Raw genomic sequence first — 26502 nt, forward strand, 5'->3', positions numbered from 1 at the left:
TCTCATGATCATTGCAACTCCACGAGGTGAGATCTTGCATGGAGCCCCAGGCCGAGGGAGATTGACAGTTCTTAATCGCACCAACTGTTGTCACCTTCTCACCAAGCTGCTTGGCGATGGTGTTGTAGCCCATTCCAGCCTTGTGTAGGTCTACAATCTTGTCTCTGACATCCTTGGAGAGCTCTTTGGTCTTGGCCATGCTGGAGAGTTTGGAATCTGATTGATTGATTGCGCTACTGGGTACCTCTTCTGCTTACTGTGGGTTCGGGGGCGTTTGGTGTTCGCCAAAAGGCATGTCGGAGACTCCCCAAACATATGGAAGAAGGTATTCTGGTCAGATGAGACTAAAATTGAGCTTTTTGGCCATCAAGAAAAACGCTATGTCTGGCGCAAACCCAACACCTCTCATCACCCCAAGAACACCATCCCCACAGTGAAGCATGGTGGCAGCAGCATCATGCTGTGTGGATGTTTTACATCGGCAGGGACTCAGAATTGAAGGAATGATGGATGGCGCTAAATACAGGGAAATTCTTGAGGGAAACCTGTTACAGTCTTCCAGAGATTTGAGACTGGGACAGAGGTTCACCTTCCAACAGGACAATGACCCTAAGCATACTGCTAAAGCAACAGTTGAGTGTTTTAAGGGGAAACATTAAAATGTATTGGAATGGCCTAGTCAAAGCCCAAACCTCAATCCAATTGAGAATCTGTGGTATGACTTAAAGATTGCTGTACACCAGTGGAACCCATCCAACTTGAAGGAGCTGGAGCAGTTTTGCCTTGAAGAATGGGAAGAAATCCCAGTGGCTATATGTGCCAAGCTTATAGAGACATACACCAAGAGACTTGCAGCTGTAATTGCTGCAAAAGGTGGCTCTACAAAGTATTGACTTTGGGGGGGTGAATAATTATGCATGCTCAAGTTTTTTTTTTTTTGGTCTTATTTCTTGTTTGTTTCACAAGAAAAAATATTTTGCATCTTCAAAGTGGTAGGCATGTTGTGTAAATCAAATGATTCAAACCCCCCAAAAATCTATTTTAATTCCAGGTTGTAAGGCAACAAAATAGGAAAAATGCCAAGGGGGGGTGAATACTTTCGCAAGCCACTGTAGCTTATCATGTTTCCCTGTTGGTAATGTTCAGTGCACGGAATTTGCACCTAGCAGGTGTTCTTAAAGATGGTTTATAATGTGTTGTTTTACCAATATATGTTGAGCCGATTGTTTGACTCCTAATGTCGACATTCAAACAAACAGCAAACTACCATGTCCAGCTAAGTGTGTATTTAGCAATTGGCAGTTCATGTCTTTCCAAAGGTAGATACTTTAGTAGTAGCATTCTTCCAATTAACTACAATTATTTTTCTATTTTCAGGTGGATCAATGGAATGCTCATTTGTTTAATAGGGCTAAAGGCAGAGGAATATTAGCTTCAACATGTTAATTTGATTATTGAAGTCGAAGTAGATCCCTACAAGACTTCAAGGCTTTGAAGAGGAGGAACAAACCAAATAAATCAATAGGCTGAAACACAGACGGTACATAGTAAAACATTAAAAGGGAACACTATCATTAGCAACAAGTACAGAAGACAGACAGGGACACTTATTCCTACATTCCCACGCTCACATATCAGTTCGTATGTCCTTCACTCTCTCTGTCTTACTCAAATAGAAACAAACTCATTACCTGCAATCATGACAGAAAATGTAAGCTCAAGGATGGACACCCCAACCAACATTTCCTTGGTGGGCCCAGGGGACCCCATATCCCACTCTCTGGAGTACAAGACTGTGGCAGTGTTCCTGGTTCTGCTGGTCTGTGGACTTGGCATTGTGGGTAATATCATGGTGGTTCTCGTGGTCCTGACCACGCGACACATGCGTACGCCCACCAACTGCTACCTGGTCAGCCTGGCCATAGCGGACCTGACCGTGCTGGTGGCCGCTGGTCTGCCTAATGTGTCAGACAGCCTGATGGGCACCTGGGTGTTTGGGCATGCTGGCTGCCTTGGCATCACCTACCTCCAGTATCTTGGCATCAATGTGTCCTCCTGCTCCATCACAGCTTTCACTGTGGAGAGGTGAGTGCCACCTCAACTACCGTACCTCCTTCACACCTCATCAAGTACAAGCCATCTATACAAAAAAAAATCTGAATAATTTACTGTATAAATGTCTCTGTAGAACAACATGCCAAAGTGTCTATTGTTTGTGCTTCTCCATTTCCAGGTACATTGCTATCTGCCACCCAATGAGGGCCCAGACAGTGTGTACGTTGTCCCGGGCCAAGCGGATCATAGCAGGGGTGTGGTTGTTCACCTGTGTCTACTGCATGCTGTGGTTCTTCCTGGTGGACATCCAGGTAATGAAGGACAGCACTATCCAGTGTGGCTACAAGGTGTCCCGTGACCTCTACCTCCCCATCTACCTCATTGACTTTGCCATCTTCTACGTGATCCCTCTGCTCCTGGCCATAGTCCTGTACGGCCTAATTGCCCGCGTCCTGTACCTCAACCAACTCCCCAACCGGCCCGACGCAGGCACAGTCTTCGCTGGCGCCACCACGCTCCGCAGGAGCTGCAAGGAACCAGCAGACGAAGGGAAAGGGGGTCGTCAGGGCCGCCCGAAGAGTGTGCTCTTCTCCAGGAAACAGGTGCGTGTGTCAACAAATATGGAGCACCATTTATTTGATGTAACCTTTATTTTGACAGGGAGTCATAGCTTACTGAGACCAAATTACCTTACACAGATGAGCCTTGTAATTACAAAAATACACAATTCAATCATAGAAAACAAACACATTCTTCAGTAAAAGGGTCCTCAATCAGCCATCTGAATGGCCCTAGAGGCACCAAATCTTTCAATTTTAGAGAGTTTTGGAGATTATTCTGTAGGTTAACAATTAAGGTACGGCAGAAGTTTATGCAAGAGGGCTTTATAAACAAAAAGAGTGCAATGGATCGATCTACAAGACTTTAAAGAAGCCCAGCCTACTTTCTGATACAGAATGCAGTGTTGTGTACTGAATCTGTCACCCGTAATAAAGTGTAGTGCATTATGATGGGGGGAGGGGGGGGGGGTCTCAACTTACTGTTGAGTGCAATTGTTGGTGCAATTTTGAAGTTGGTTGTGCATCAGCAGTTTCTATTATGTCAGTCACTGACAGTCACACGATTAGCCATGTCAGCCAACAATTATTTGATTTGTAGTGTGTCAGTGTCCTCTACAGTTGCCTTTTTCCTTATTTTGTTGAAAATAGTAGATTATAAACACTTTGTGTTTCAATTATTCAAAAACAAAGGATTCTTCACCCCGTAGCGGTTCTGAAAAGTTATCTATAGTAATTTCCATATTGATTACCGGAGTTATTGTCAATGACCTAGAACAAGAATTTGATCGATTGATTTGTAAAAAAAAAATGTGTTGCTAAATTAGTCTAGCCAGCTATCTAAACTTGTAGTAATAATGGCCGAATACCAACCTGGCATGCAGGGCACGTGCCCAGGGGCCCTGACCTCCAGGGGGCCCACATTGAATTTGTTAGTCACTCTCACTCAGATATCATATTAACATGGCATAAGTCATGGCAAAATGTGTAGAATTGCAGGAAATTAGCTTTAAAACGTGTTATGTTCCCCAGCAAGAAAACCAAATACTGTCGCTCAAACAGAAGGGGGAACTGACAAAGAGTCACTGCCAACAGGCAAAACAAAACAGGTGGGGTTTTAGGAAGGTTTCTAAAAGACACTCATGGGGATGTCCACTGAAAGTTGACTAGCAACAACAACTGGAACCTAAAAGACAACCCCCATGAGTGCCCACTAAATTTGCCCAAGAATAGGCAAACAAAAGAAAAACCCACATCAAACTTAAAGACAGGAAGCAAACCAAAAAGTTGAGCAAAACGACAAACAGGGAGGATCAGATAAAGGACTGTTTGTCTAGAAGTCAAAATAGGGAGCGTCAACTAAAGGTCTTAACCCTCCGCATCGCTCAAGACCACTGGAGCACTGGGCCAGCCACTCTTGAATAGCACAGGTGAAACACCTTCCCACTAACAAGATGGCAACCAGCACAGGTGTAACACATACTGACTAACAACGTGACTCCAATCGGTGCGCCCTACGTGCTAACGAGCTATACATACTAAAGTCCAGCCTCAAAACATAAATGGAGAAATCAATGCCTGTCACAAACTGCAAAGATTTCTCTCCACCCCATGACAAAATGCGTAGAATTGCAGGAAATTAGCTGTAAAACTTCTCTCCGCCGTCAACAAGAAGGGGGCCACTAAAATGTTTTACCCGCGAGGTGAAGGGCCCAACAACCAAATCTTGTTTAGGGCCCCCAAAAGGGGGGCTGAAAAAGTTAATGAATGCCTGACATAGAGACAATATCGCCATAATCTATAAACGGTATGAATGTTGACTGAATTATTCGTTTTTTGCTATTTAACCATAGGCATGACCTATTCTTATAAACAAAGCCCATTTTAATTCTTATCTTTTTAACTAACTCATCAATATGCTTTTTGAAAGATAGCTTTTCGTAAATCCAGATGCCCAGATATTTATAATTGGCATGATCAATGTGGGCACCATCCAATGCATAAATCATCAGATACATTTTTTTGTGTTTTGGAATATAATATACTTGGTTCAGACAGGGTACACCACGTATTCGTTTAACCATTTATTAAAAAGATTACAATACATACAATACGTTGACGTTGACTTGGCAGTGTCACATGATGCCACCTTTCCAACAAGTCAATTTGTCACATTACTGCCCTGCTAGAGCTGCCCCGGTCAACTGTAAGTGCTGTTATTGTGAAGTGGAAATGTCTAGGAGCAACAACGGCTCAGCCGCGAAATGGTAGGCCACACAAGCTCTGCCGAGTGCTGAAAACATGTAAAAATCATCTGTCCTCGGTTGCAACACACACTACCGAGTTCTAAACTACCTCTGGAAGCAATGTCAGCACAAGAGCTGTTCATCGGGAGCTTCATGAAATGGGTTTCCATGGCCGAGCAGCCGCACACAAGCCTAAGATCACCCTGCGCAATGCCAAGCGTCGGCTGGAGTGGTGTAAAGCTCGCCACCATTGGACTCTGGAGCAGCGGAAACGCGTTCTCTGGAGTGGTGAATCATGCTTCACCCTGGCAGTCTGACAGACAAATCTGGGTTTGGTGGATGCCAGGTGAACGCTACCTGCCCGAATGCATAGTGCCAACTGTAATGTTTGGTGGAGGAGGAATAATGGTCTGGGTCTGTTTTTCAAACCAAATCAATTTTTATTTGTCACATACACGTGTTTAGCAGATGTTATTGCGGGTGTAGAAAAATGTTTGTGCTTCTAGCTCCGACAGTGCAGTAATATCTAACAAGTAATATCTAACAATTTCACAACATATACCCAATACACACAAATCTAAGTAAGGAATGGAATTAAGAATATATACATATATGGACGAGCAATGACAGAGCGGCCTGGACTAAGATACAGTAGAGTATTATAGAATACAGTATATACAAATAAGATGAGTAATGCAAGATATGTAAACATTATTAAAGTGACTAGTGTTCCATTTCTTAAAGTGGCCAGTGATTTCTATAGGCAGCAGCAGCCTCTAATGTGCTAGTGATGGCTATTTAACAGTCTGATGGCCTTGAGATAGAAGTTGTTTTTCACTCTCTCGGTCCCAGCTTTGATGCACCTGTACTGACCTCGCCTTCTGGATGATAGCGGGGTGAACAGGCAGTGGCTCGGGTGGTTGATGTCCTTGATGATCTTTTAGGCCTTCCTGTGACATCGGGTGCAGTATGTGTCCTGGAGGGCGGGTGTTTTTGTTTATTGTTGACAGTTTTAATTGAAAACATTCACAGTAAGGTACTTAATCGTTACCAAGAAATGTGATATTGAGATAAAAACGACTGCATTGGAATAATACATATACAAAACAATACAGCGGTTCCCATGTGGGGTCACCTGATATGAAAATGGAGTTGCGGGGGAATTTCCAAAATCCGGAGAAGAAAAAAAAAAATATATATATATATATATATATATATATTATAATATTGTCTTTGTATCTCAAAATCATTGTTATGTGGTTAACCTTAAAAATCTAAATTCAAATTATTCAAATCTAAAAAATACAATTCAACCAGGCGCCCTTATATTATGGGAAAAGGCCGCACTTGACAGTTGCACTTGAATCATTCCCACGGTGAATGGCTAGGCCCACTACGCTATGAAACCACACACTATTGAAGAGACTTTGATATTACCGGACGCAATTGATATGGTGAAAACAATGAGTGGGGAGGCAGAGGCACAGAATCTCACATCAATACCTTTGTCAGATAACACTGTTAAACAAAGAATGTATGCTATTGCTAGCAATCAAGAGGAAACTGACTGAACAACTCAAACTCCTCAGCTTGTTCTCCAAATGGACTTTAGCTGTGAGGGCCGAGATGCCCATGCATTGACTTTTGTTCACTATACATGTCGGGGGATGCTATTGACAAGGACATATTGTTCTGTATCACGATTCCCGAGCATGAAACGGCACAGGGGATGTTCAGTGTGCTGCGTGGCTATATTGACGAAAAACAGATTCCATTTGGGATCGAATGGTGGGCTTTTGGACAGATGGGGCTCCATTTATCACGGGATGGTGGGCAGGCCAAAGGGACTCAAAGGGAATACCCTGCCGTCCCCCTCTGAGCATTAATGCCGTGTTCAAAACAACTGAGAACTTGGAAAGAAACTAGCGCCGACTGGGAAAAATCGTTTTCAACGGTCATCCAACTTTCTAGAGCTCTGACTTTCCGACCTATAGGTCACTGACATCATGATTTGACCTCATATTTTCCAGTTGTTTTGAAAGCACCATAAAACTCATGGTAGGCTACCCTTCGCCAGCTCATATCTGTGTGAAGCTGGATTCAGTGCTCTCGTCTGCATTAAAACCAAATATCGATCCAGGTTGGATGTGACAGCAGAGATGAGGTGTGCACTGTCGACCACGCCCGCTGACTTTGAGAAGCTCCGACGCGACATGCATCAAGCACACCCATCTCATTAGTGGTGATGAGATAAGAGACATTATGTTAGACTAATTTACAATTGACTGCCCCACATTAATAGTATGTGATGTTGAGTTGAGAAGACAATCAGAAATACTGTTAGAATGTTTTTCAATTGACTGCCATAGCCCCAAATAAAAAAGTAAACATTGGCTGTTCATGACAATTTTTTTCACATGGGTGGGGTCGCGAGAATTTTCAGATATCAAAATGGGGTTGTGGGCCAAAAAAGTTTGGGAACCCCTGTAATAATAATTACAGGCAGTGCGCAAGGTACGCTGTACCAATCCTCCAAAACAGCAGAACCGCTGCCAGACAACGAACTATGTGTATGGCAGAAGCGCACCAGAGCTTTAAGATAAATCAGCGATATCATCTGTATGATATGATTGATACTATGTGTAGCATGAAGGTGAAACTATTTGTAGGCTGTAGCAGGCACTTACTGAGATAGCCGCAACTTATTTCTCATGTTACTCACCGCCCTGTGACCTCGCTGAGGCAAGATGAACCTGCCATCTTGGTAAACAGGAAATATTCTACCCAACTGCCAGTCCTGACTTCAATGGGAACTGCCATCTCTCCTCTCTCTCACCACTATAGTTCACAGAAGGGAACTCGCTGAAGTTCTGTGGGATTGTAACTAGACAACAGGTTCTTGAACACTCATGCTATTGAACACCATTTCAACAACTTTTTTTTCTAACTTCAGTTAATTGTTTGTGGCAAATATTTCAATATAACAGGCACGAGTGAGTACACAATCGGTTAATTTGATTTTTTATTGGGTGTATCTACCGACGGCCTGTTTAGGTCCGGAAAGATACATCCGTGGTTTTTTGTTATTTTTATTTTTTCTCTCTCTGCAAACACGCTGGATGATTCAGAATCCCATTGAAGAGCATGAGCGATTCATTGACGAGAGATACTTACGAGCTCAAAGAAACATGTAGCTGGTTTCGGAGGATTCAAGCACTGTTAAGGACAATAAACCCAATCAACAAAACAAACCAAAGCCAAGTTGGCCAAGCGGTATCAACGATGGCATCAAACCATCCCCAAGCAATAGGGCGCGAGTGGGGAGAGGTTTACGGATATGGATGTTAACTTGTTGAAATCCATCAATGAAAGGCTTGCCAAACTTGATATCTTGGATATACTACAAGAGGACATCAATGCATTATGTGCCTGTCTAGAATTCAGCCGATGTCAGATTGATGACCTAAGGAAAGAGAACACGGTGCTGAAATGTCCTGTAGACTATTCATGGAAAGGTGGAGGTGGTGCAAAGGGAGAACAAACAACTTAAAGAAACCTGGCTTGATCAATGCGGGACAATCTAATCTTTTCAGGGATACCGGAGAATGACAACAGCAGAAGCTGTGAGGACACTGTCCGAGACTTTATGTAAACTCAACTGAAACTGCCCACAGATGTCGTGCGTAATGTCACTTTCTCCAGAGTCCATAGAATGGTTAAGGCCTCTGGGAATAGGCCACGGGCTATTATTGCATGTTTTGAACATTTTAAGCAAAAGGAAATGGCGAAGAGCACTCAGAAACACTGATTTTGTAATGAATGATCACTTCCCCACGGAGATCAATGAAAGGAGAAAAAAACCTGTATCCCATCATGAAAGAAAAGCGTTGCCTGAATCAACGAGCCTCCTTGATGAAGGATAAACTTTACATCAACGGGCAACTGTATCGGGACTAGAGTAACTCCCTGGCTATTTTAATCCAATGTTCAAATCTGAGTTTGTGTGTTGTAGTATATCATGACAACTTCAACTATAATGAATACATGCTCTATTGATCTTCACTTGACATGTAAAGGGTTGCATATAGCTCAGGTTAATGTATGTAGTCTTCCTAATAAAATACATGAGGTTTTTAACTTGGTCAACATAAATAATATTCATATTTTAGCTTTGACCGAAACGCATTTGGATGCATCTGTAAATGATGGGCAAATTAACATTCATGGATATAGTCTACTTAGAAGGGACAGGAATAGGAATGGTGGGGGTGTAGCACTGTACATTCAGAATCATATACCTTTTAAGAGGAGGGATGACCTTAATATATGTCAAATAGAGGCACTATGGGCTCAAGTACATCTGCCTCACCAGGCACCCATATTGGTAGGATGTGTGTATAGACCACCTAGCTCTAAGGTGTCCTATCTGGATGACCTGTGCACTGGGTTTGACCAGGCCACAGATAGTAACAGATATGTATTTATCTTGGGTGATTTTAATATAAAATGGAAGGATCATTATAATTCAAATATAACTAAATTAATGAGATATGACGAGAGCTGTGGTTTGAAACAAATTATTAATGATACTACTAGATCATCAACTAAGTTAGGTCACCGTTCGGACACGTGCATTGATCTGATATTCTGTAATATACCATTGCAACGCTTAAAAGCCAGATCAATGCTAGTGGGCTGGACAGACCATAATATTGTGACCATAACCATGAACACCAAGGTTCCAAAGAAACCCCCAAGAATTGTGGTCAAGAGACATTTAAAAACTTTTAATCATGAGCTATTTCAAAATGATTTGGCTGCTGTACCCTGGGAGCTTTTATCTAGAGGATGATTTAAATCACGCTACAGAATGTTTTATTGATTTGCTCACTGAGGTAATGGACCATCATGCCCTAGTAAGAAAGAGTACAGTTGGGGCTCGTCCATCTCCATGGATTGATGATGAACTGGGTGAGGCATTTTCTCAAAGAAATATGGCAAAAGTCTTAGCAGCCAAATCTAAACTAGAAATTGATAAACAGAATTATATAACACTACTCAATTATGCAGTTAAATGAAATCGTAAGAAAAAAATGTTATTTTATAAAAATGCTTTAATTGATCAAATAAAATAAAATTGTATTGGCCACATGCGCCGAATACAACAGGTGCAGACATTACAGTGAAATGCTTACTTACAGCCCTTAACCAACAGTGCATTTATTTTTAATAAAAAAAGTAAAATAAAACAACAACAAAAAAGTGTTGAGAAAAAAAGAGCAGAAGTAAAATAAAATAACAGTAGGGAGGCTATATATACAGGGGGGTACCGGTGCAGAGTCAATGTGCGGGGGCACCGGCTAGTTGAGGTAGTTGAAGAGTTAGGGTAGAGTGTGGGTAGAGTTAAAGTGACTATGCATAAATAATTAACAGAGTAGCAGCAGCGTAAAAAGATGGGGTGGGGGGTGGGGGTGGGGGTGGGGGGCAGTGCAAATAGTCCGGGTAGCCATGATTAGCTGTTCAGGAGTCTTATGGCTTGGGGCTAGAAGCTGTTGAGAAGTATTTTGGACCTAGACTTGGCACTCCGGTACCGCTTGCCGTGCGGTAGCAGAGAGAACAGTCTATGACTAGGGTGTCTGGAGTCTTTGACAATTTTGAGGGCCTTCCTCAAACACCGCCTGGTATAAAGGTCCTGGATGGCAGGAAGCTTGGCCCCAGTGATGTACTGGGCCGTACGCACAACCCTCTGTAGTGCCTTGCGGTCGGAGGCCAAGCAGTTGCCATACCAGGCGGTGATGCAACCAGTCAGGATGCTTTCGATGGTGCAGCTGTAGAATTTTTTGAGGATCTGAGGACCCATGCCAAATCTTTTCAGTCTCCTGAGGGGGAATAGGCTTGGTGTGTTTGGACCATGATAGTTTGTTGGTGATGTGGACACCAAGGAATTTGAAGCTCTCAACCTGTTCCACTACAGCCCCGTCGATGAGAATGGGGGCGTGCTCAGTCCTCTTTTTTTTCCTGTAGTCCACAATCATCTCCTTTGTCTTGGTCACGTTGAGGGAGAGGTTGTTATCCTGGCACCACACGGCCAGGTCTCTGACCACCTCCCTATAGGCTGTCTCATCGTTGTCGGTGATCAGGCCTACCACTGTTGTGTCGTCGGAAAACTTAATGATGGTGTTGGAGTCGTGCCTGGCCATGCAGTCATGGGTGAACAGGGAGTACAGGAGGGGACTGAGCATGCACCCCTGAGGGGCCCCTGTGTTGAGGATCAGTGTGGCAGATGTGTTGTTACCTACCCTTACCACCTGGGGGCGGCCCGTCAGGATGTCCAGGATCCAGTTGCAGAGGGAGGTGTTTAGTTCCAGGATCCTTAGCTTAGTGATGAGCTTTGAGGGCAGTATGGTGTTGAATGCTGAGCTGTAGTCAATGAATATCATTCTCACATAGGTGTTCCTCTTGTCCAGGTGGGAAAGGGCAGTGTGGAGCGCAATAGAGATTGCATCATCTGTGGATCTGTTGGGGCGGTATGCAAATTGGAGTGGGTCCAGGGTCTCCGGGATAATGGTGTTGATGTGAGCCATGACCAGCCTTTCAAAGCACTTCATGGCTACAGACGTCAGTGCTACGGGTCGGTAGTCATTTAGGCAGGTTATCTTAGTGTCCTTGGGCACGGGGACTATGGTGGTCTGCTTGAAACATGTTGGTATTACAGACTCAGTCAGGGACATGTTGAAAATGTCAGTGAAGACACTTGCCAGTTGGTCAGCACATGCTCGGAGTACACGTCCTGGTAATCCGTCTGGCCCTGCGGCCTTGTGAATGTTGACCTGCTTAAAAGTCTTACTCACATCGGCTACGGAGAGCGTGATCACATAGTCATCCGGAACAGCTGGTGCTCTCATGCATGCATCAGTGTGGCTTGCCTTGAAGCGAGCATAGAAGTGGTTTAGCTCATCTGGAAGTCTTGTGTCACTGGGCAGCTCGCGGCTGTGCTTCCCTTTGTAGTCTGTAATAGTTTTCAAGCCATGCCACATCCGACGAGCGTCAGAGCCGGTGTAGTACGATTCAATCTTAGTCCTGTATTGACTCTTTTCCTGTTTGATGGTTCGTCGGAGGGCATAGCGGGATTTCTTATAAGCGTCTAGGTTAGAGTCTCGCTCCTTGAAAGCGGCAGCTCTACCCTTTAGCTCAGTGCGGATGTTTCCTGTAATCCATGGCTTCTGGTTGGGGTATGTACGTATGGTCACTGTGGGGACGACATCATCGATGCACTTATTGATGAAGCCAGTGACTGATGTGGTGTACTCCTCAATGCTATCTGAAGAATCCTGGAACATGTTCCAGTCTGTGCTAGCAAAACAGTCCTGTAGCTTAGCATCTGCGTCATCTGACCACTTTTTTATGATTGTAAAAATGATTCAAAAAAGGTATGGAATACAGTTAAGGGCTTACTTGGTACATCAATCTCATCATACCCAGCTAGTGTGGACGTTGACGGGAGAACAATAACAAAACCAGCTGATATTGCAAATCATTTTGCTGATTTTTTTTACAAAGAAAATTAATTTACTGAGTGATAATGTAAACACCCATTCTTCCAAACAAGCTATTGTCCAATGGATTGATGATCATATTATGCTCTTTTAGTCTACAAATGGTGTCAGTAGAGGAGGTGTTAAACCAATTGAAGTCATTACCCAATGGTACATCTACAGGTTATGATCTTATAGACAATTTTGTACTTCGTTATGCTGCTCCCCGGATTGCAGCTCCACTGAAATACATATTTAATTTGTCATTGGAAAAGGGGACATTTCCAAATGTATGGAAGCATGCTAAACTGTGTCCAATCCCGAAAGACAGCAAAGAACCCATTTCTCCTGCCAATAGTCGACCAATTGGTCTACTCCCTTCACTCAGTAAGATATTGGAGGGTACTGTAAGTAGACAAATATGGGAGTACATGGAAAATAATGATCTGATCACAGCCAATCAGCATGCTTATCGCAAAAACCATGCCACTACCACTGCATTGGTTGACATGACTGACCAGTGGCTCAATGCTATGGATAATGGCAGGTTTGTGGGTGTACTATTTTTAGATTTTAGTGCAACATTTGATTTAGTGGATCATGAAATAATTTTGACAAAATTATTACATTATGGGTTTACGGAGGCAGCATTGAATTGGGTACAGTCATATCTAACTGACAGGAAACAGTCCACCAATAGGCCGTCATTGTAAATAAGAATTTGTTCTTAACTGACTTGCCTAGTTAAATAAAGGTTAAATAAGTAAAATAAAATAAAAATACATATCAATGGGTCGTTTTCTTCCCCTCATGCTTTAAACTGTGGAATACCGCAGGGCAGCTGCCTTGGGCCACTTCTTTACTTAATATATACCAACGACCTTCCTTATGCCTTATCTGAAACTCAAGCTACTATATTTGCAGATGATACTACAATTTATACAGCAAGACAATCGGTTCAACAGGTACAGCAAGCTCTACAGGTAGATCTGGGAAATATCAGGGAGTGGGTTTGCCAGAACAAACTTGTTTTGAACACCAAGAAAACCAAAGTAATATTGGTCTGTTCCACCAGGAAAAGGCCAACACAGCATAGGATACAATTAAGTGTGGGGGGAGTACAAATTGAGGAAGTGTCAGAAACCAAACTACTAAGGGTGCAGATAGACAACTGCTTATCATGGTCGTCTCAAATAATTAATCTATGTAAAAAAAAAACGTTTTAAAAAAATGCATGCATGATCAGATGGATAGCTAAATATTTACCAGGAAAGATTCTTAAGCAAGCAACACAAGCATTAATTGGGAGTCAGGTGAACTACTGTTCTGTGGTCTTGGGAAATGCATCAGCAAGTGTAATTAGGAGGCTGCAGACTGCACAGAACAAAGCAGCAAGGATTGTTTTAAGGTGGAGATATGGTTATTCTGTTGTAGTCATGCACAATGCTCTTGGTTGGTCATCAATTAACAAGATAATTGAAAAAGAAACATGATTATTTTATTTCACAATGTACACCATTTAAAACGGCCAAACTCCATTCATAACAGTATTCAGTTAGTAAGAGACAGACATTCAGTAAATACTAGGAATAGATTGTCCACCATCTATGTGTTATCCAGACAGAAAAGAGAAATAGGCATAAAAACATTTAGATTTAGAGCAATAAAGAAATTTAATAATTTATCTGAGCAAACCAGAAACCTTTCAATATATAAATTCAAAAAATACTTTAGAACCATTTTAATATAATAAATCAGAAGGTTGTGCAGGACTATTGTAGATTAAGGAATCAATCTATCTTTTCAGACTGTTAGAGTATTCATCTGGTCAATATGTCAGTGTATTAGGTTTGATTGTAACAGTGTGTTATATGTGAAAATGTGATCGTATTATAAATTGTATTTTAATGTTTAAGGACTCCTGGAAGATTAGTCCAAATGTGGACTAAAAGAGATCCTAATAAAATAGAATAAAATCAAACTAATTTTGCACCGTATTGCACCATACTGAGATACAGTAGCTTCTCAGAAGTATGATTAGGCTTATCTCTCATATTACTTACTGCCTGGTGTCCTTGCTGAGCAAGATGAACCTTGGTAAATAAAAAATTAACTACCCATCTACACTATGCAGTAAATCACGCCATACTGAGATAGCGTCTCAGAACTATAAGTAGGCTTATTTCTCATGTTACTCACCGCCAGTGTCCTCGCTTGAGGCAAGATGCATTTTCTTTTTGTTTTAAGATTTATTTGTCTTTTTTTTAACAATACAAAACATACACATACAAAAGATAACATACAGACGCATACAACGACATCACACCTGCCCAGACTCACCTGTTCTCCCCCTATCTCCAGTGCCTGCACTACTCTCTGCCACATGTCCTCAAATTGCACCATTTGTTCCTCTCCGTCGCCCATGCCCTTTCAATATTTAGATAATGAAGCATATTCTTTTTCAATTGTCTTAACGATGGAGGATTGGTTGGTTTTCAGTTTTTCAGTTCACGTTTTTTCAAGATAATTGATGAGGAGAGTATCGTCCAACCCATCAGCTATCTCATTGCACCCTCATATGACATGTCTTGAAATAATGCAGACAGATGGATTAAAAGTATATTTACATTGTAATACTTCTGACAGCCAACTTTCTAACTCCGCCCATAACTTTTGGACTTCATAGCATTTCCAGAAGGCATGGATTATTGACTCATTGTTAGTTTTACACTTAAGACATGACTCTGTCGTTATGCTGTAGATTTGGGAATTTTGTCTCTTGTATAATAAATTCTATAAATTAGTTTATACTGGATTAAGCGTACATTTTAATTAACTGTAATTTCATTAGTTATGTTCCAACATTCCCTCCATCTTATGCCAATATCAGTTATTTTAAAATCTTGGTTCCAATAGTTTATATTTTTTTCTAAGAGGTTGTCAGCTGGATAGGCTCTCTGCAACGTTTTGTCTATCTTACCTATCATATGAATATCCTTTTCTGACTCAAATAGGATTCCCTCAAGATTGCTCTGATGTCCAAAATATTTCAAATCGAATTTTCGTGATATGAAAGTTGCATGTAATTGAAAATATCTACATTGGTCAGTCCAAAATTGCTTTTGAATTCTGTCATGGAAATACATGTATTTCCTATTACCTAGTCATTTACGGTTTCTATGCCTTTAGCTTTCCATGTGGACTAATTTATCGGTGCATTCCTGAAAGCTAGCCAAAGATTGTTCCATAGGGTTGGGTTTTTGCGAGATATATTGGTTCTTTTAGAATCCATTACATTTTCTTCCATATTGTTATAGTGTTCTTAGCTACGAAGTTGTTAATGTTCTTAGCTTCCTTTGAAAATAGACACGTGAAAAGATTCTGGGGGTGAGCATGCGCATCTTCAATAATTGTCTCAAGTAAAAGCCTTGGGTGGCGAGTTGATACAATTCCAAGTCTGGGAGGTTAAAATCACCCTCTGACTTATGGAGATGTAAAACTTTCCTTTTTATTCTCTGAGTTTTATTTGCCCATATAAAGTTTGTTATGGCTGAGTTTAGTTTTTTAAAGAATGTCTTCGTTGGGGTAATTGGTATTACCAAGAATAAATACAAAAACTTTGGGAGCCATGCCATTCCGAAGAGGTTTATTTTACCTGTAAGATTTATGTGAAGATTGTTCCATTTACAGTGAGCTCCAAAAGTATTGGGACAGTTTTCAAATTTTTGGGATTTGAAATGATACAATGACTATGAGGTTAAAGTGCATTCATTTGAGGGTATTTGCATTCATACCGGGTGAACCGTTTAGAAATTACAACACTTTTGTACATATTCCACCCATTTTAGGAGACCAAAGGTATTGGGACAAATTCACTTATATGTGTATTAATGTAGTCAAACGTTTAGTATTTGGTCCCATATTCCTAGCACACAATGATTACATCAAGCTTGTGACTCTACAAACTTGGTGGCTGCATTTTCTATTTGTTTTGGTTGTGTTTCAGATGATTTTGTGCCCAATAGAAAGGAATGGTAAATAATATATTGTGTCATTTTGGAGTCACTTTTATAGAAAATAATAATAGAATATGTTTCTAAACACTTCTACATTCATGTGGATGCTGCCATGATCACGGATAGTAAAACACTTTTTTTTATTTTGAATACATTTGCAAATATTTCTAAAAACCTGTTTTTGTTTTGTAATTATGGGGTATTGTGTGTAGATTGATGCAGTTTTTAGAATAAGGCTGTAACGTAACAAAATGTGGAAAAAGTGAAGGGGTCTGAATACTTTCCGAATACACTGTCAGACAACGTTCATATATCATGAACATTTGTATGACTCTTTATGTAATGACATGACAACTGTGTCACTGTTTTGGGCAACCGTTCCCCTGTTTTTGTTCCATGCTGGCTAAATACCTACCTAGCCAGTAACTAGCTAACGCCAGACACTGATGAAAGTGAAAACCTATAAAGTATATTTGCCTTAGATGAATAGGGGAAACCTAAAATTATATTTGCTAACACGCAGCAGTAAAATTTTGGCACCAGTAGACTAGCTTCCTAGCTATGTAAACCACGCCCCTCTGTGAACACGCCTTCTGAGATGTTGGTTACAAGGCGGTATTTATTTAAATTAGGTAAGAGAATAAGATGTTACCATTGGTGTATTCAATTGAGAGGATTTTGTGATGTCACAAAAATCCCTTAATTATCCCGCCCACTGAATCCAAATGTTTGACATGGGGAGGGGACCAGTAACTTTATCATCAAACTTTATCAATGAAAAAATGAAAGAAAAAATATATAAACAACATGCAACAATTTCAAAGATTTTACAGAATTACAGTTCATATAAGGAAATCAGCCAATTTAAATAAATTAATTAGGCCCTAATCTATAGATTTCACATGACTGGGAATACAGATATGCATCTGTTGGTCACATACAGTGAGCTCCATAATTCATTGGACAGTGACCATTTTTTTGTTATTTTGGTTCTGTACTCTAGCACTTTGAGTTTGAAAGGATACAATGACAATGAGGGTGAAGTGCAGACTGTCAGCTTTAATTTGAGGGTATTTTCATAAATATCGGATGAACAGTTTAGAGATGACAGCACCTTTTGTACATGGTCCCCCCATTTTAAGGTACTACAAGTATTTGTTAAATTGGCTTCACAGATGTGTGTCGTTAGGCAGGTGTATTAATTTGTGTCGTTGGTGAATGCAGGAGAGCTGTTGATGAATAGTATTGATTCTAGACTTTGCTATTGCCTTTGGAGGTTGTTGTTGGGGTGTGACAACATGAGGAAGACAGCAGTGTCGATGCAAATGAAGCTGGCCGTCATAAGGCTCAGAAATGAAAATCAATCAATCAGGAACATTGCAAAAACCCTGGCCATGCCCAAGTCAACAGTTTGGTTCATCATTAACAAGAAAAAAACAACCGGTGAACTCAATTATGTCAAAAGACCCAGTAGACCGAGGAAGACCACTGTAGTGGATGACCGGAGAATACTCTCTATGGAGAAGAAAACCCCCCTGACAACAGCCCAACAGATCAAAAACACTCTCCTAGATGCAGGTGTAGATGTGTCAAAGTCTACCATACGTAGAAGACTACACCAGCAGCACTACAGAGGGTACACTACAAGATGCAAACCACTGATAAGGCTGAAGAACAGAAAGGCAAGATTACAGTTAGCTAAAAAGCACCTAAAAGAGCCCCAAGAGTTCTGGAAAAAAGTATTGTGGACAGATGAGACAAAGATTAACATGTACCAGAGTGATGGAAAGAGGAAAGTGTGGAGAAAAAAAAGAAATGCCCATGATCCAAAGCATACCACCTCCTCCGTGAAACATGGTGGAGGGGGTGTTATGGCTTGGGCCTGTATGGCTGCCAGTGGAACAGGCTCACTTGTCTTCATCGATGATGTGACTGCAGACAGAAGTTGAACAATGAATTCTGAAGTCTACAGAAATATTTTACATAATAAATAAATATAATATGCCATTTAGCAGACGCTTTTATCCAAAGCGACTTACAGTCATGCGTAAGTCTGCTCAGATAAAACCAAATGCCTCCAAACTCATTGGACGGCACTTCATCATGCAACAAGACAATGACCCTAAACATACTGCTAGAGCAACAAAGGGGTTTTTGATGGCCAAAAAGTGGAAAAACCTTGACTGGCCGAGTCAATCACCAGATCTGAATCCAATTGAACATGCATTTTACATGCTGAAGAGGAGACTTAAGGCAATAAGTCCCCGAAACAAGCAGGAACTGAAGATGGCTGCAGTACAGGCCTGGCAGAGCATCACCAGGGAAGATACCCAGCGTCTGGTGATGGCGATGCATCGCAGACTTCAAGCAGTCATTGCATGCAAAGGATATGCGACCAAATATTAACAATGATTACTTTATTCTACATTATGTTAAACTGTCCAATGATTTTTGATGCCCGAAAATGGGGGGGACCATGTACAAAAGCTTCTATAATTCGTAAACGGTTCATCCGATATGTATGAAAATACCCTCAAATTAAAGCTGACAGTCTGCACTTCACCCTCATTGTCATTGTATCCTTTCAAACTCAAAGTGCTAGAGTACAGAACCAAAATAACAAAAGAATGGTCACTGTCCAGTGAATTATGGAGCTCACTGTATACCTTAAAAAAAAGATACGGGCGTGGATCAGAAAACAAGTCAGTATCTGGTGTGACCACCATTTGCCTCATGCAGCGCAACAGCTCCTTAGCATAGAGTTGATCAGGCTGTTGATTGTGGCCTGTGGAATGTTGTCCCACTCCTCTTCAATGGCTTTGCGAAGTTGCTGCATATTGGCGGGAACTGGAACACGCATCCCAAACATGCTCAATGGGTGACATATCTGGTGAGTATGCAGGCCATACAAGAACTGGAACATTTTTAGCTTCCAGAAATTGTGTACAGATCCTTGCAACACCTCATGCTGAAACATGAGGTGATGGCGGCGGATGAATGGCACGACAATGGGTTTCAGGATCTCGTCACGGTATCTCTGTGCATTCAAATTGCCATTGATAAAATGCAATTGTGTTCGTTGTCCGTAGCTGATGCCTGCCCATACCATAACCCCACCACCACCACGGGGCACTCTGTTCACAACGTTGACATCAGCAAACCGCTCACCCACACGACACCATATACAGTGGGGAAAAAAAGTATTTAGTCAGCCACCAATTGTGCAAGTTCTCCCACTTAAAAAGATGAGAGAGGCCTGTAATTTTCATCATAGGTACACGACAACTATGACAGACAAAATGAGGAAAAAAAATCCAGAAAATCACATTGTAGGATTTTGAATGAATTTATTTGCAAATTATGGTGGAAAATAAGTATTTGGTCAATAACAAACGTTTCTCAATACTTTGTTATATACCCTTTGTTGGCAATGACACAGGTCAAACGTTTTCTGTAAGTCTTCACACGGTTTTCACACACTGTTGCTGGTATTTTGGCCCATTCCTCCATGCAGATCTCCTCTAGAGCAATGATGTTTTGGGGCTGTTGCTGGGCAACACGGACTTTCAACTCCCTCCAAAGATTTTCTATGGGGTTGGGATCTGGAGACTGGCTAGGCCACTCCAGGACCTTGAAATGCTTCTTACGAAGCCACTCCTTCGTTGCCCGGGCGGTGTGTTTGGGATCATTGTCATGCTGAAAGACCCAGCAACGTTTCATCTTCAATGCCCTTGCTGATGTCCTCCAAACACGACGAGTTGAGTTTTTACCAAAAAGTTATATTTTGGTTTCATCTGACATTCTCCCAATCCTCTTCTGGATCATCCAAATGCACTCTAGCAAACTTCAGACGGGCCTGGATATGTACTGGCTTAAGCAGGGGGACACGTCTCGCACTGCAGGATTTGAGTCCCTGGCGGCGTAGTGTGTTACTGATGGTAGGCTTTGTTACTTTGGTCCCAGCTCTCTGCAGGTCATTCACTAGGTCCCCCCGTGTGGTTCTGGGATTTTTGCTCACCGTTCTTGTGATCATTTTGACCCCACGGGGTGAGATCTTGCATGGAGCCCCAGATCGAGGGAGATTATCAGTGGTCTTGTATGTCTTCCATTTCCTAATAATTGCTCCCACAGTTGATTTCTTCAAACCAAGCTGCTTACCTATTGCAGATTCAGTCTTCCCAGCCTGGTGCAGGTCTACAATTTTGTTTCTGGTGTCCTTTGACAGCTCTTTGGTCTTGGCCATAGTGGAGTTTGGAGTGTGACTGTTTGAGGTTGTGGACAGGTGTCTTTTATACTGATAACAAGTTCAAACAGGTGCCATTAATACAGGCAACGAGTGGAGGACAGAGGAGCCTCTTAAAGAAGAAGTTACAGGTCTGTGAGAGCCAGAAATCTTGCTTGTTTGTAGGTGACCAAATACTTATTTTCCACCATAATTAGCAAATAAATGTGATTTTCTGGATTTTTTTTTCTCAATTTGTCTGTCATAGTTGACGTGTACCTATGATGAAAATTACAGGCCTCTCTCATCTTTTTAAGTGGGAGAACTTGCACAATTGGTGGCTGACTAAATACTTTTTTTCCCCACTGTACGTGGTCGGCGTTTGTGAGGCCGGTTGGACGTACTGACAAATTCTCTAAAATGAACATTCAATTCTCTGGCAACAGCTCTGGTGCATTTTCTGTTTGTTTTGGTTGTGTTCCTGCAGTCAGCATGCAAAAACTTGAGACATCTGTGGCATTGTGTTGTGTGACAAAACTGCACATTTTAGAGTGGCCTTTTGGGGACAATGATCATGCTGTTTCTTTATTTATATATATTTGTTGTACTTTTATCCCCAAATTTTGATATCCAATTAGTAGTTACAGTCTTGTCCCATCGCTGCGACTCCCGTACGGCAAAGGTCGAGAGCCATGCGTCCTCCGAAACACAACCCTGCCAAGCCACACTGCATGCTTAACCCAGAAGCACCAATGTGTCGGAGGAAACACTGTAAAACTGTCGACCGAAGTCAGCGTGCAGGCGCCTGGCCCGCCACAGGAGTCGCTGGAGTGCAATGGGACAAGGAAATCTCGGCCGGCCAAACCCTCCCCTAATCCGGACGACGCTGGGCCAATTGTGCACCACCTCATGGGTCTCCCGGACACAGCCGGCTGTGTCACAGCCCGGGATCGAACCTGGGTCTGTAGTGACGCCTCAAGCACAGCGATGCAGTGCCTTAGACCGCTGCGCCACTCAGGAGGCCCTATGAGCATGCTGTTGAATCAGCTTCCTGTCAGGTGGATGGATTATCTTGGGAAAGGAGAAATGCTCACTAACAGGGATGTAAACATATTTGTGCACAACATTTGTAAGAAATAAGCTTTTTGTATTTCAGTTCATGGCCAACACAGGACCAACACTTTACATACAGTATTGTGTTTGTATTTTTGTTCAGTGTAGAAGCAACAGTCATTTTTCATACTTTGGTCATTTTGGTCATCCTACTGATCTGATTTCATCCAAATATTATCCAATTTCATAACAAAATATGATTTTGACTGTGCAGGACCTTGAAATGCTTCCAGTCAGGGTTGGAAATTTACACCCGTTCATTGGCTGTTAAGAATGTATATTTCACCAACTACGTTGTTGGGTGGTCACACAGAGTATTTGCGAACAGTTGTTTTTTTTTCATCCCAAAGAACTGGTCGAATTGAGAAGAAAGGCTACCATAGTGTGACTTTGTCCTTGTGTTTCTTTGCCAGTTATATCATTTTGTTCACATGCTAGGTTGTTTTTCAATGTTAGTTTTAGTTTGCTGCAACTGTTTGCTGCTAGGGAGACATCACAGTTGAAGATTTTTTTCACCACAGACCCTTATGTTAGCATTTTCGAACTAAAAACTTTATTTTACTCAGCATGTAGTGCGTCTGAAGTTACACATCACACTATTACAACAGTGTGACTGTTTTGGAATAAAATGTTTAATTTACTTTCTTAAACATCCTGGACCTATTGCAACCATCGATGGCCACCAGATTATCGCCAGCTGATCTCTCGTTAAACCATCAATACACACTAAATTCACCTGCACAGCTGATCTCAATTGCAACCATTATTGGTCACCTTATTACTGCTCCCATCAAGATATGCTTGCTACCAAGATATGTTCACCCTTTGATGGGTATTCTCATCGGAAAAAACGTGGTCCTACTTCTTAAGCTGACTAAGGGTGATTTATCTATTTAATAATAATTTTAACTTAACACATCAAGCCCTTCATGGACACAGAGGTATGTAAAGAGTGGTGACACTATTGGAGGAATTGGCCGACAAATCTATGGATGGTCTATCATTTCGTCTGTCAAACAGGTAGGCCTACCTCTTATTAATTGCACTGCGGCTGCCACTTCATGTTTCAGCACCACAAAGCTGTCATGCAGTTACTCAAATCTGACTTATTGTGAGGTCAATAACTCTGATAAAAAGCCTCATCATGGCTCACCTTTGGAGAGGCAAATATCAAAGATGCGAGTGTGACGAATATGAGCCAGGAGCCGACAGCGGCAACCCATGTGGGGACTTTGGCATAGGCTAGTGTATAAGGAAAGTACCAAAACCCCTTGATAGGGGAGTCACTTCGTTGCAAGCAAGTTTGCTTGAACACTCAGGTGCATGTAATCTCCCAGTAGTAGCGTTTCAAGAAATCCATTGGTAAAGCGTAGTACAGCGCTACATTCTGCCTGTTGGTTGAAATGCACCCCCTCTGTATTGTGTGCTTATTGTTTAACTCTACATAGACAAAAGTATGTGGACACCTACTCATCGAACATCTCATTCCAAAATCATGGGCATTAATATGGAGTTGGTCCCCCTTTTGCTGCTATAACAGCATCCACTCTTCTGGGAAGGATTTCCACTAGATGTTGGAACATTGCTGCGGGGACTTGCTTCCATTCAGCCACAAGAGTATTAGTCATGTCGGGCACTGATGTTGGGCGATTAGGCCTGGCTCGCAGTCGGCATTCAAATTCATTCCAAAGGTGTTCGATGTGGTTGAGGTCAGGGCTCTGTGCAGGCCAACTGAATCCACTAATTTGAAGGGGTGTCCACATACTTTTGGCCACGTAGCGTATGTTCTAGGGGCCATTTTGAGATCTTAAGGAGCATCAGGTACTGCTGGAATGTCTACCAATGGAGAAATTACACTGATCACACAAAACATTTATAAAGAATTTATAAAGTATAAATAGCTCACACTTTAGATGAGGACACGTAAAACAAATTAACTAACGGTTAGTAAAAGGACCTATATTAAACATCCTATGAATGATCTTATGAATCATTATGAAATACTTTAAAAGTTGTTTATAAATGTGTAAATAACTAGGATACTAACATTTACAAGCGTGGGAGTAACGATTAATAAATGAATAAACGATTTACTAATTCATTATAAATGCTTTAGCACGTGGAGTTATTATAAAGTGGTACCAATGATTATAGTCTCAGTTCTCCAACAGGTACTCTTTGCTCTTTTATTCATTGGACCTTTATTTGATTTGATGATTTAAAAAAATCTGAAGTTCTGATGAAACTCCTGTATACTATAGAATGACGGCTAGATTCTGTCAGATCCACGCCAGCCGACATCCGCATAGCAGTTGTTTTGGCGGTGTTGGAGGTGGAACTGCGTTAGAGCTGTCAAATCCACAAGCGGCTCCTTGCGTTACCTTATCGCGGACACTGCCATTGGATGCAATGAAACCACACCCGACTTTATATCCGACAAATCCCATGCAGCCGCATAAATTCATGCAACCACATTACAAGTTCTATTGTCTACACCTCGATTAGACTGAGGCTATAAATACCCCCATCCAAAATTAACACGAACACATGTATAAGCCTGTCATTATTTCTATAATCGATAGAGCCTACACTTTCTATTGCCGTTTTGAACTTCTAACGCGGTAGGGATAATAGGAAGGGAGTGGTTTTTGACACATGAGCAGCCGCTCACCGATTTCTCAGCTCATACACCTCCAAGCCCGCCAAAACATGTGGTTGTCGGCTAACACAGGTTAACGCTCGATCTGATTGAATCGAGACCTTAGTATATGATTTCTGTCGACAATCTCCCAAAGTACCTGATAAGAAAGGATGTTGCAAAGGGTGGTTCTTTCTGCACTATTAGCTAGACCAGTGATTATCATTGTAGTGTATCCAAAGGTAAACTGGAGTTTTGGTTCAGTAGACTTGCGTCTGTTCTGTATTCAACCTAATGCAAACCTGACGCAGTCTGTTTTGTTTGTGGCATCATGTTGATATTCCCTCTACCGGTGATGCGTTATGAAAATAATAAGATGCATATTCAAAATGTCACAGTGATCATCAGTGTCATTATCTCACCCTGCTTCTCTCCACTCAATTAAATGCTTTGTTGTGTCATGAATTTCTTTATTTCAACCAGGATTGCTGTCATTGACTGCTGTTTAACAAGGGAACCTTATCTCTAATTCTATTAAGCTTAAATAGGCCGTGTATGATAGGTGTATCAACTGCCCCTCTTTTGTGCAGGTCAGCGTTTTTCGTCTTGAATCTTGTTCTGGAGGCAGCTCTGCAGAGTGGTCACTAGCTGGCACAGCCACAAAGTCATAAAATCTGATTTTAAACCTAACCTTAACCACACTGCTAACCCTAATGCATAACCCTAACCTTAAATTAAGACAAAAAAACACATTTTTATTTCCATTAATTTTTACAATAATAGTCAATTTTGACTTTGCAGCTGGCCCATCTAGCGGAAATCGCTCAGTTCTGACTCAAGGACAAGACTCATCCCAATAAATGTCAACCTGCCTCTTTTGTGTTCCCATGATCAAATGTAGGAAGACTAGAAAAAGGTGGCCACGCTTCAACAACACAGTTATGTTTAAAATTCATACAGACAGAAAGGTGAGCAGGGGATAAAAGAAAGCCTGTGCCATTGTTTGGGAGTGATAAGGCTAATGAGTGGGGTTTACAGTGGTTCTTTTCCATCTGTCTCACTGGGGTTCTGGAATGTCTGCCTGTGTGCTGTCACCATGGTCACAAAGCCAGAGGCTGAGTGATGCTACAGTACTCTCTCTCTCTGATTGATTTATTTGAGGATATGCCCAGCACTCAGATGGGGCCTGTTCTCCCTAAGTCACTGGGGGCCCCTGGGGCCTCGTTGACCCAATCCACTCTGGCTAAGAGTAGCCAAAGTGTGTCTGTTTGCTTAAACCAAGGCTCACACAGATAAACACCAAATTGTGTTAATGATACTGCAACACGTCTCCCCTGGTCTCACCTCTCCTGTCTCTCCCACAGGTCACTAAGATGCTGTCAGTGGTGGTGATCCTGTTTGCCTTACTGTGGATGCCCTACCGGACCTTGGTCCTTATTAACTCCTTCGTTGACACACCTTACTTGGACGCCTGGTTTGTACTGTTCTGTCGGATCTGTATGTATGCCAACAGTGCCATCAACCCCGTAGTGTACAACCTGATGTCTCAGAAGTTCCGTTCAGCATTCCGCGGGCTCTCCCAGTGCCAGAGGCAGGAGGCCCACTGCACCCTCTCCATGAACCAGACCGGTTACAGCATGGCCAGGGACCCACGCATCCCCCAACAGACTAGCAACGAGACCAAACTGGGGGCAAGGAGAGTGACCTGCACTGACACAGTGACGGCGGGGCAGAGCAAAGACACCTCCTCAGCCCAAGAGAGGAAGGATCAGGATCACCTGAAGGAAGAGAGGAAAGACACAAGCTTTGGTGAGACCAACTCCACATCTGGGCAAAATGAGATCATGTTCACATCTGGGCAAAATGAGATCAAATCCACACCTGGGCAATCTGAGACCAACTCCACATCTGGGCAAAATGAGATGGTGTTCACATCTGGGCAAACTGAGATCAAATCCACACCTGGGCAATCTGAGATCAACTCCACATCTGGGCAAAATGAGATCATGTTCACATCTGGGCAAACTGAGATCACAGCCACGCCTGGGCAAAATGAGATCAAATGCACACCTTGGCAACCTGAGATGAGTGAGGCAGCAATTAATCACACAGTGCTGTAG

The 26502-nt window shown here is 42.0% G+C and overlaps 1 protein-coding gene across 1 annotated transcript; it reads left to right on the forward strand.

Annotated features, from left to right (window-relative positions):
- Positions 1-1699: 1699 nt before the first annotated feature.
- On the forward strand, positions 1700-26502 carry LOC311135339 (thyrotropin-releasing hormone receptor-like; the record flags this gene model as incomplete). The annotated part of the gene is made up of 3 exons (XM_084169283.1): positions 1700-2085; positions 2234-2657; positions 25747-26502. 3 exons carry the CDS (start codon positions 1700-1702, stop codon positions 26500-26502), a joined length of 1566 nt encoding a protein of 521 aa, XP_084025409.1.

This window comes from Coregonus lavaretus (assembly GCF_964263955.1).
Source record: "Coregonus lavaretus genome assembly, chromosome: 9".
NCBI lineage: Eukaryota > Metazoa > Chordata > Actinopteri > Salmoniformes > Salmonidae > Coregonus > Coregonus lavaretus.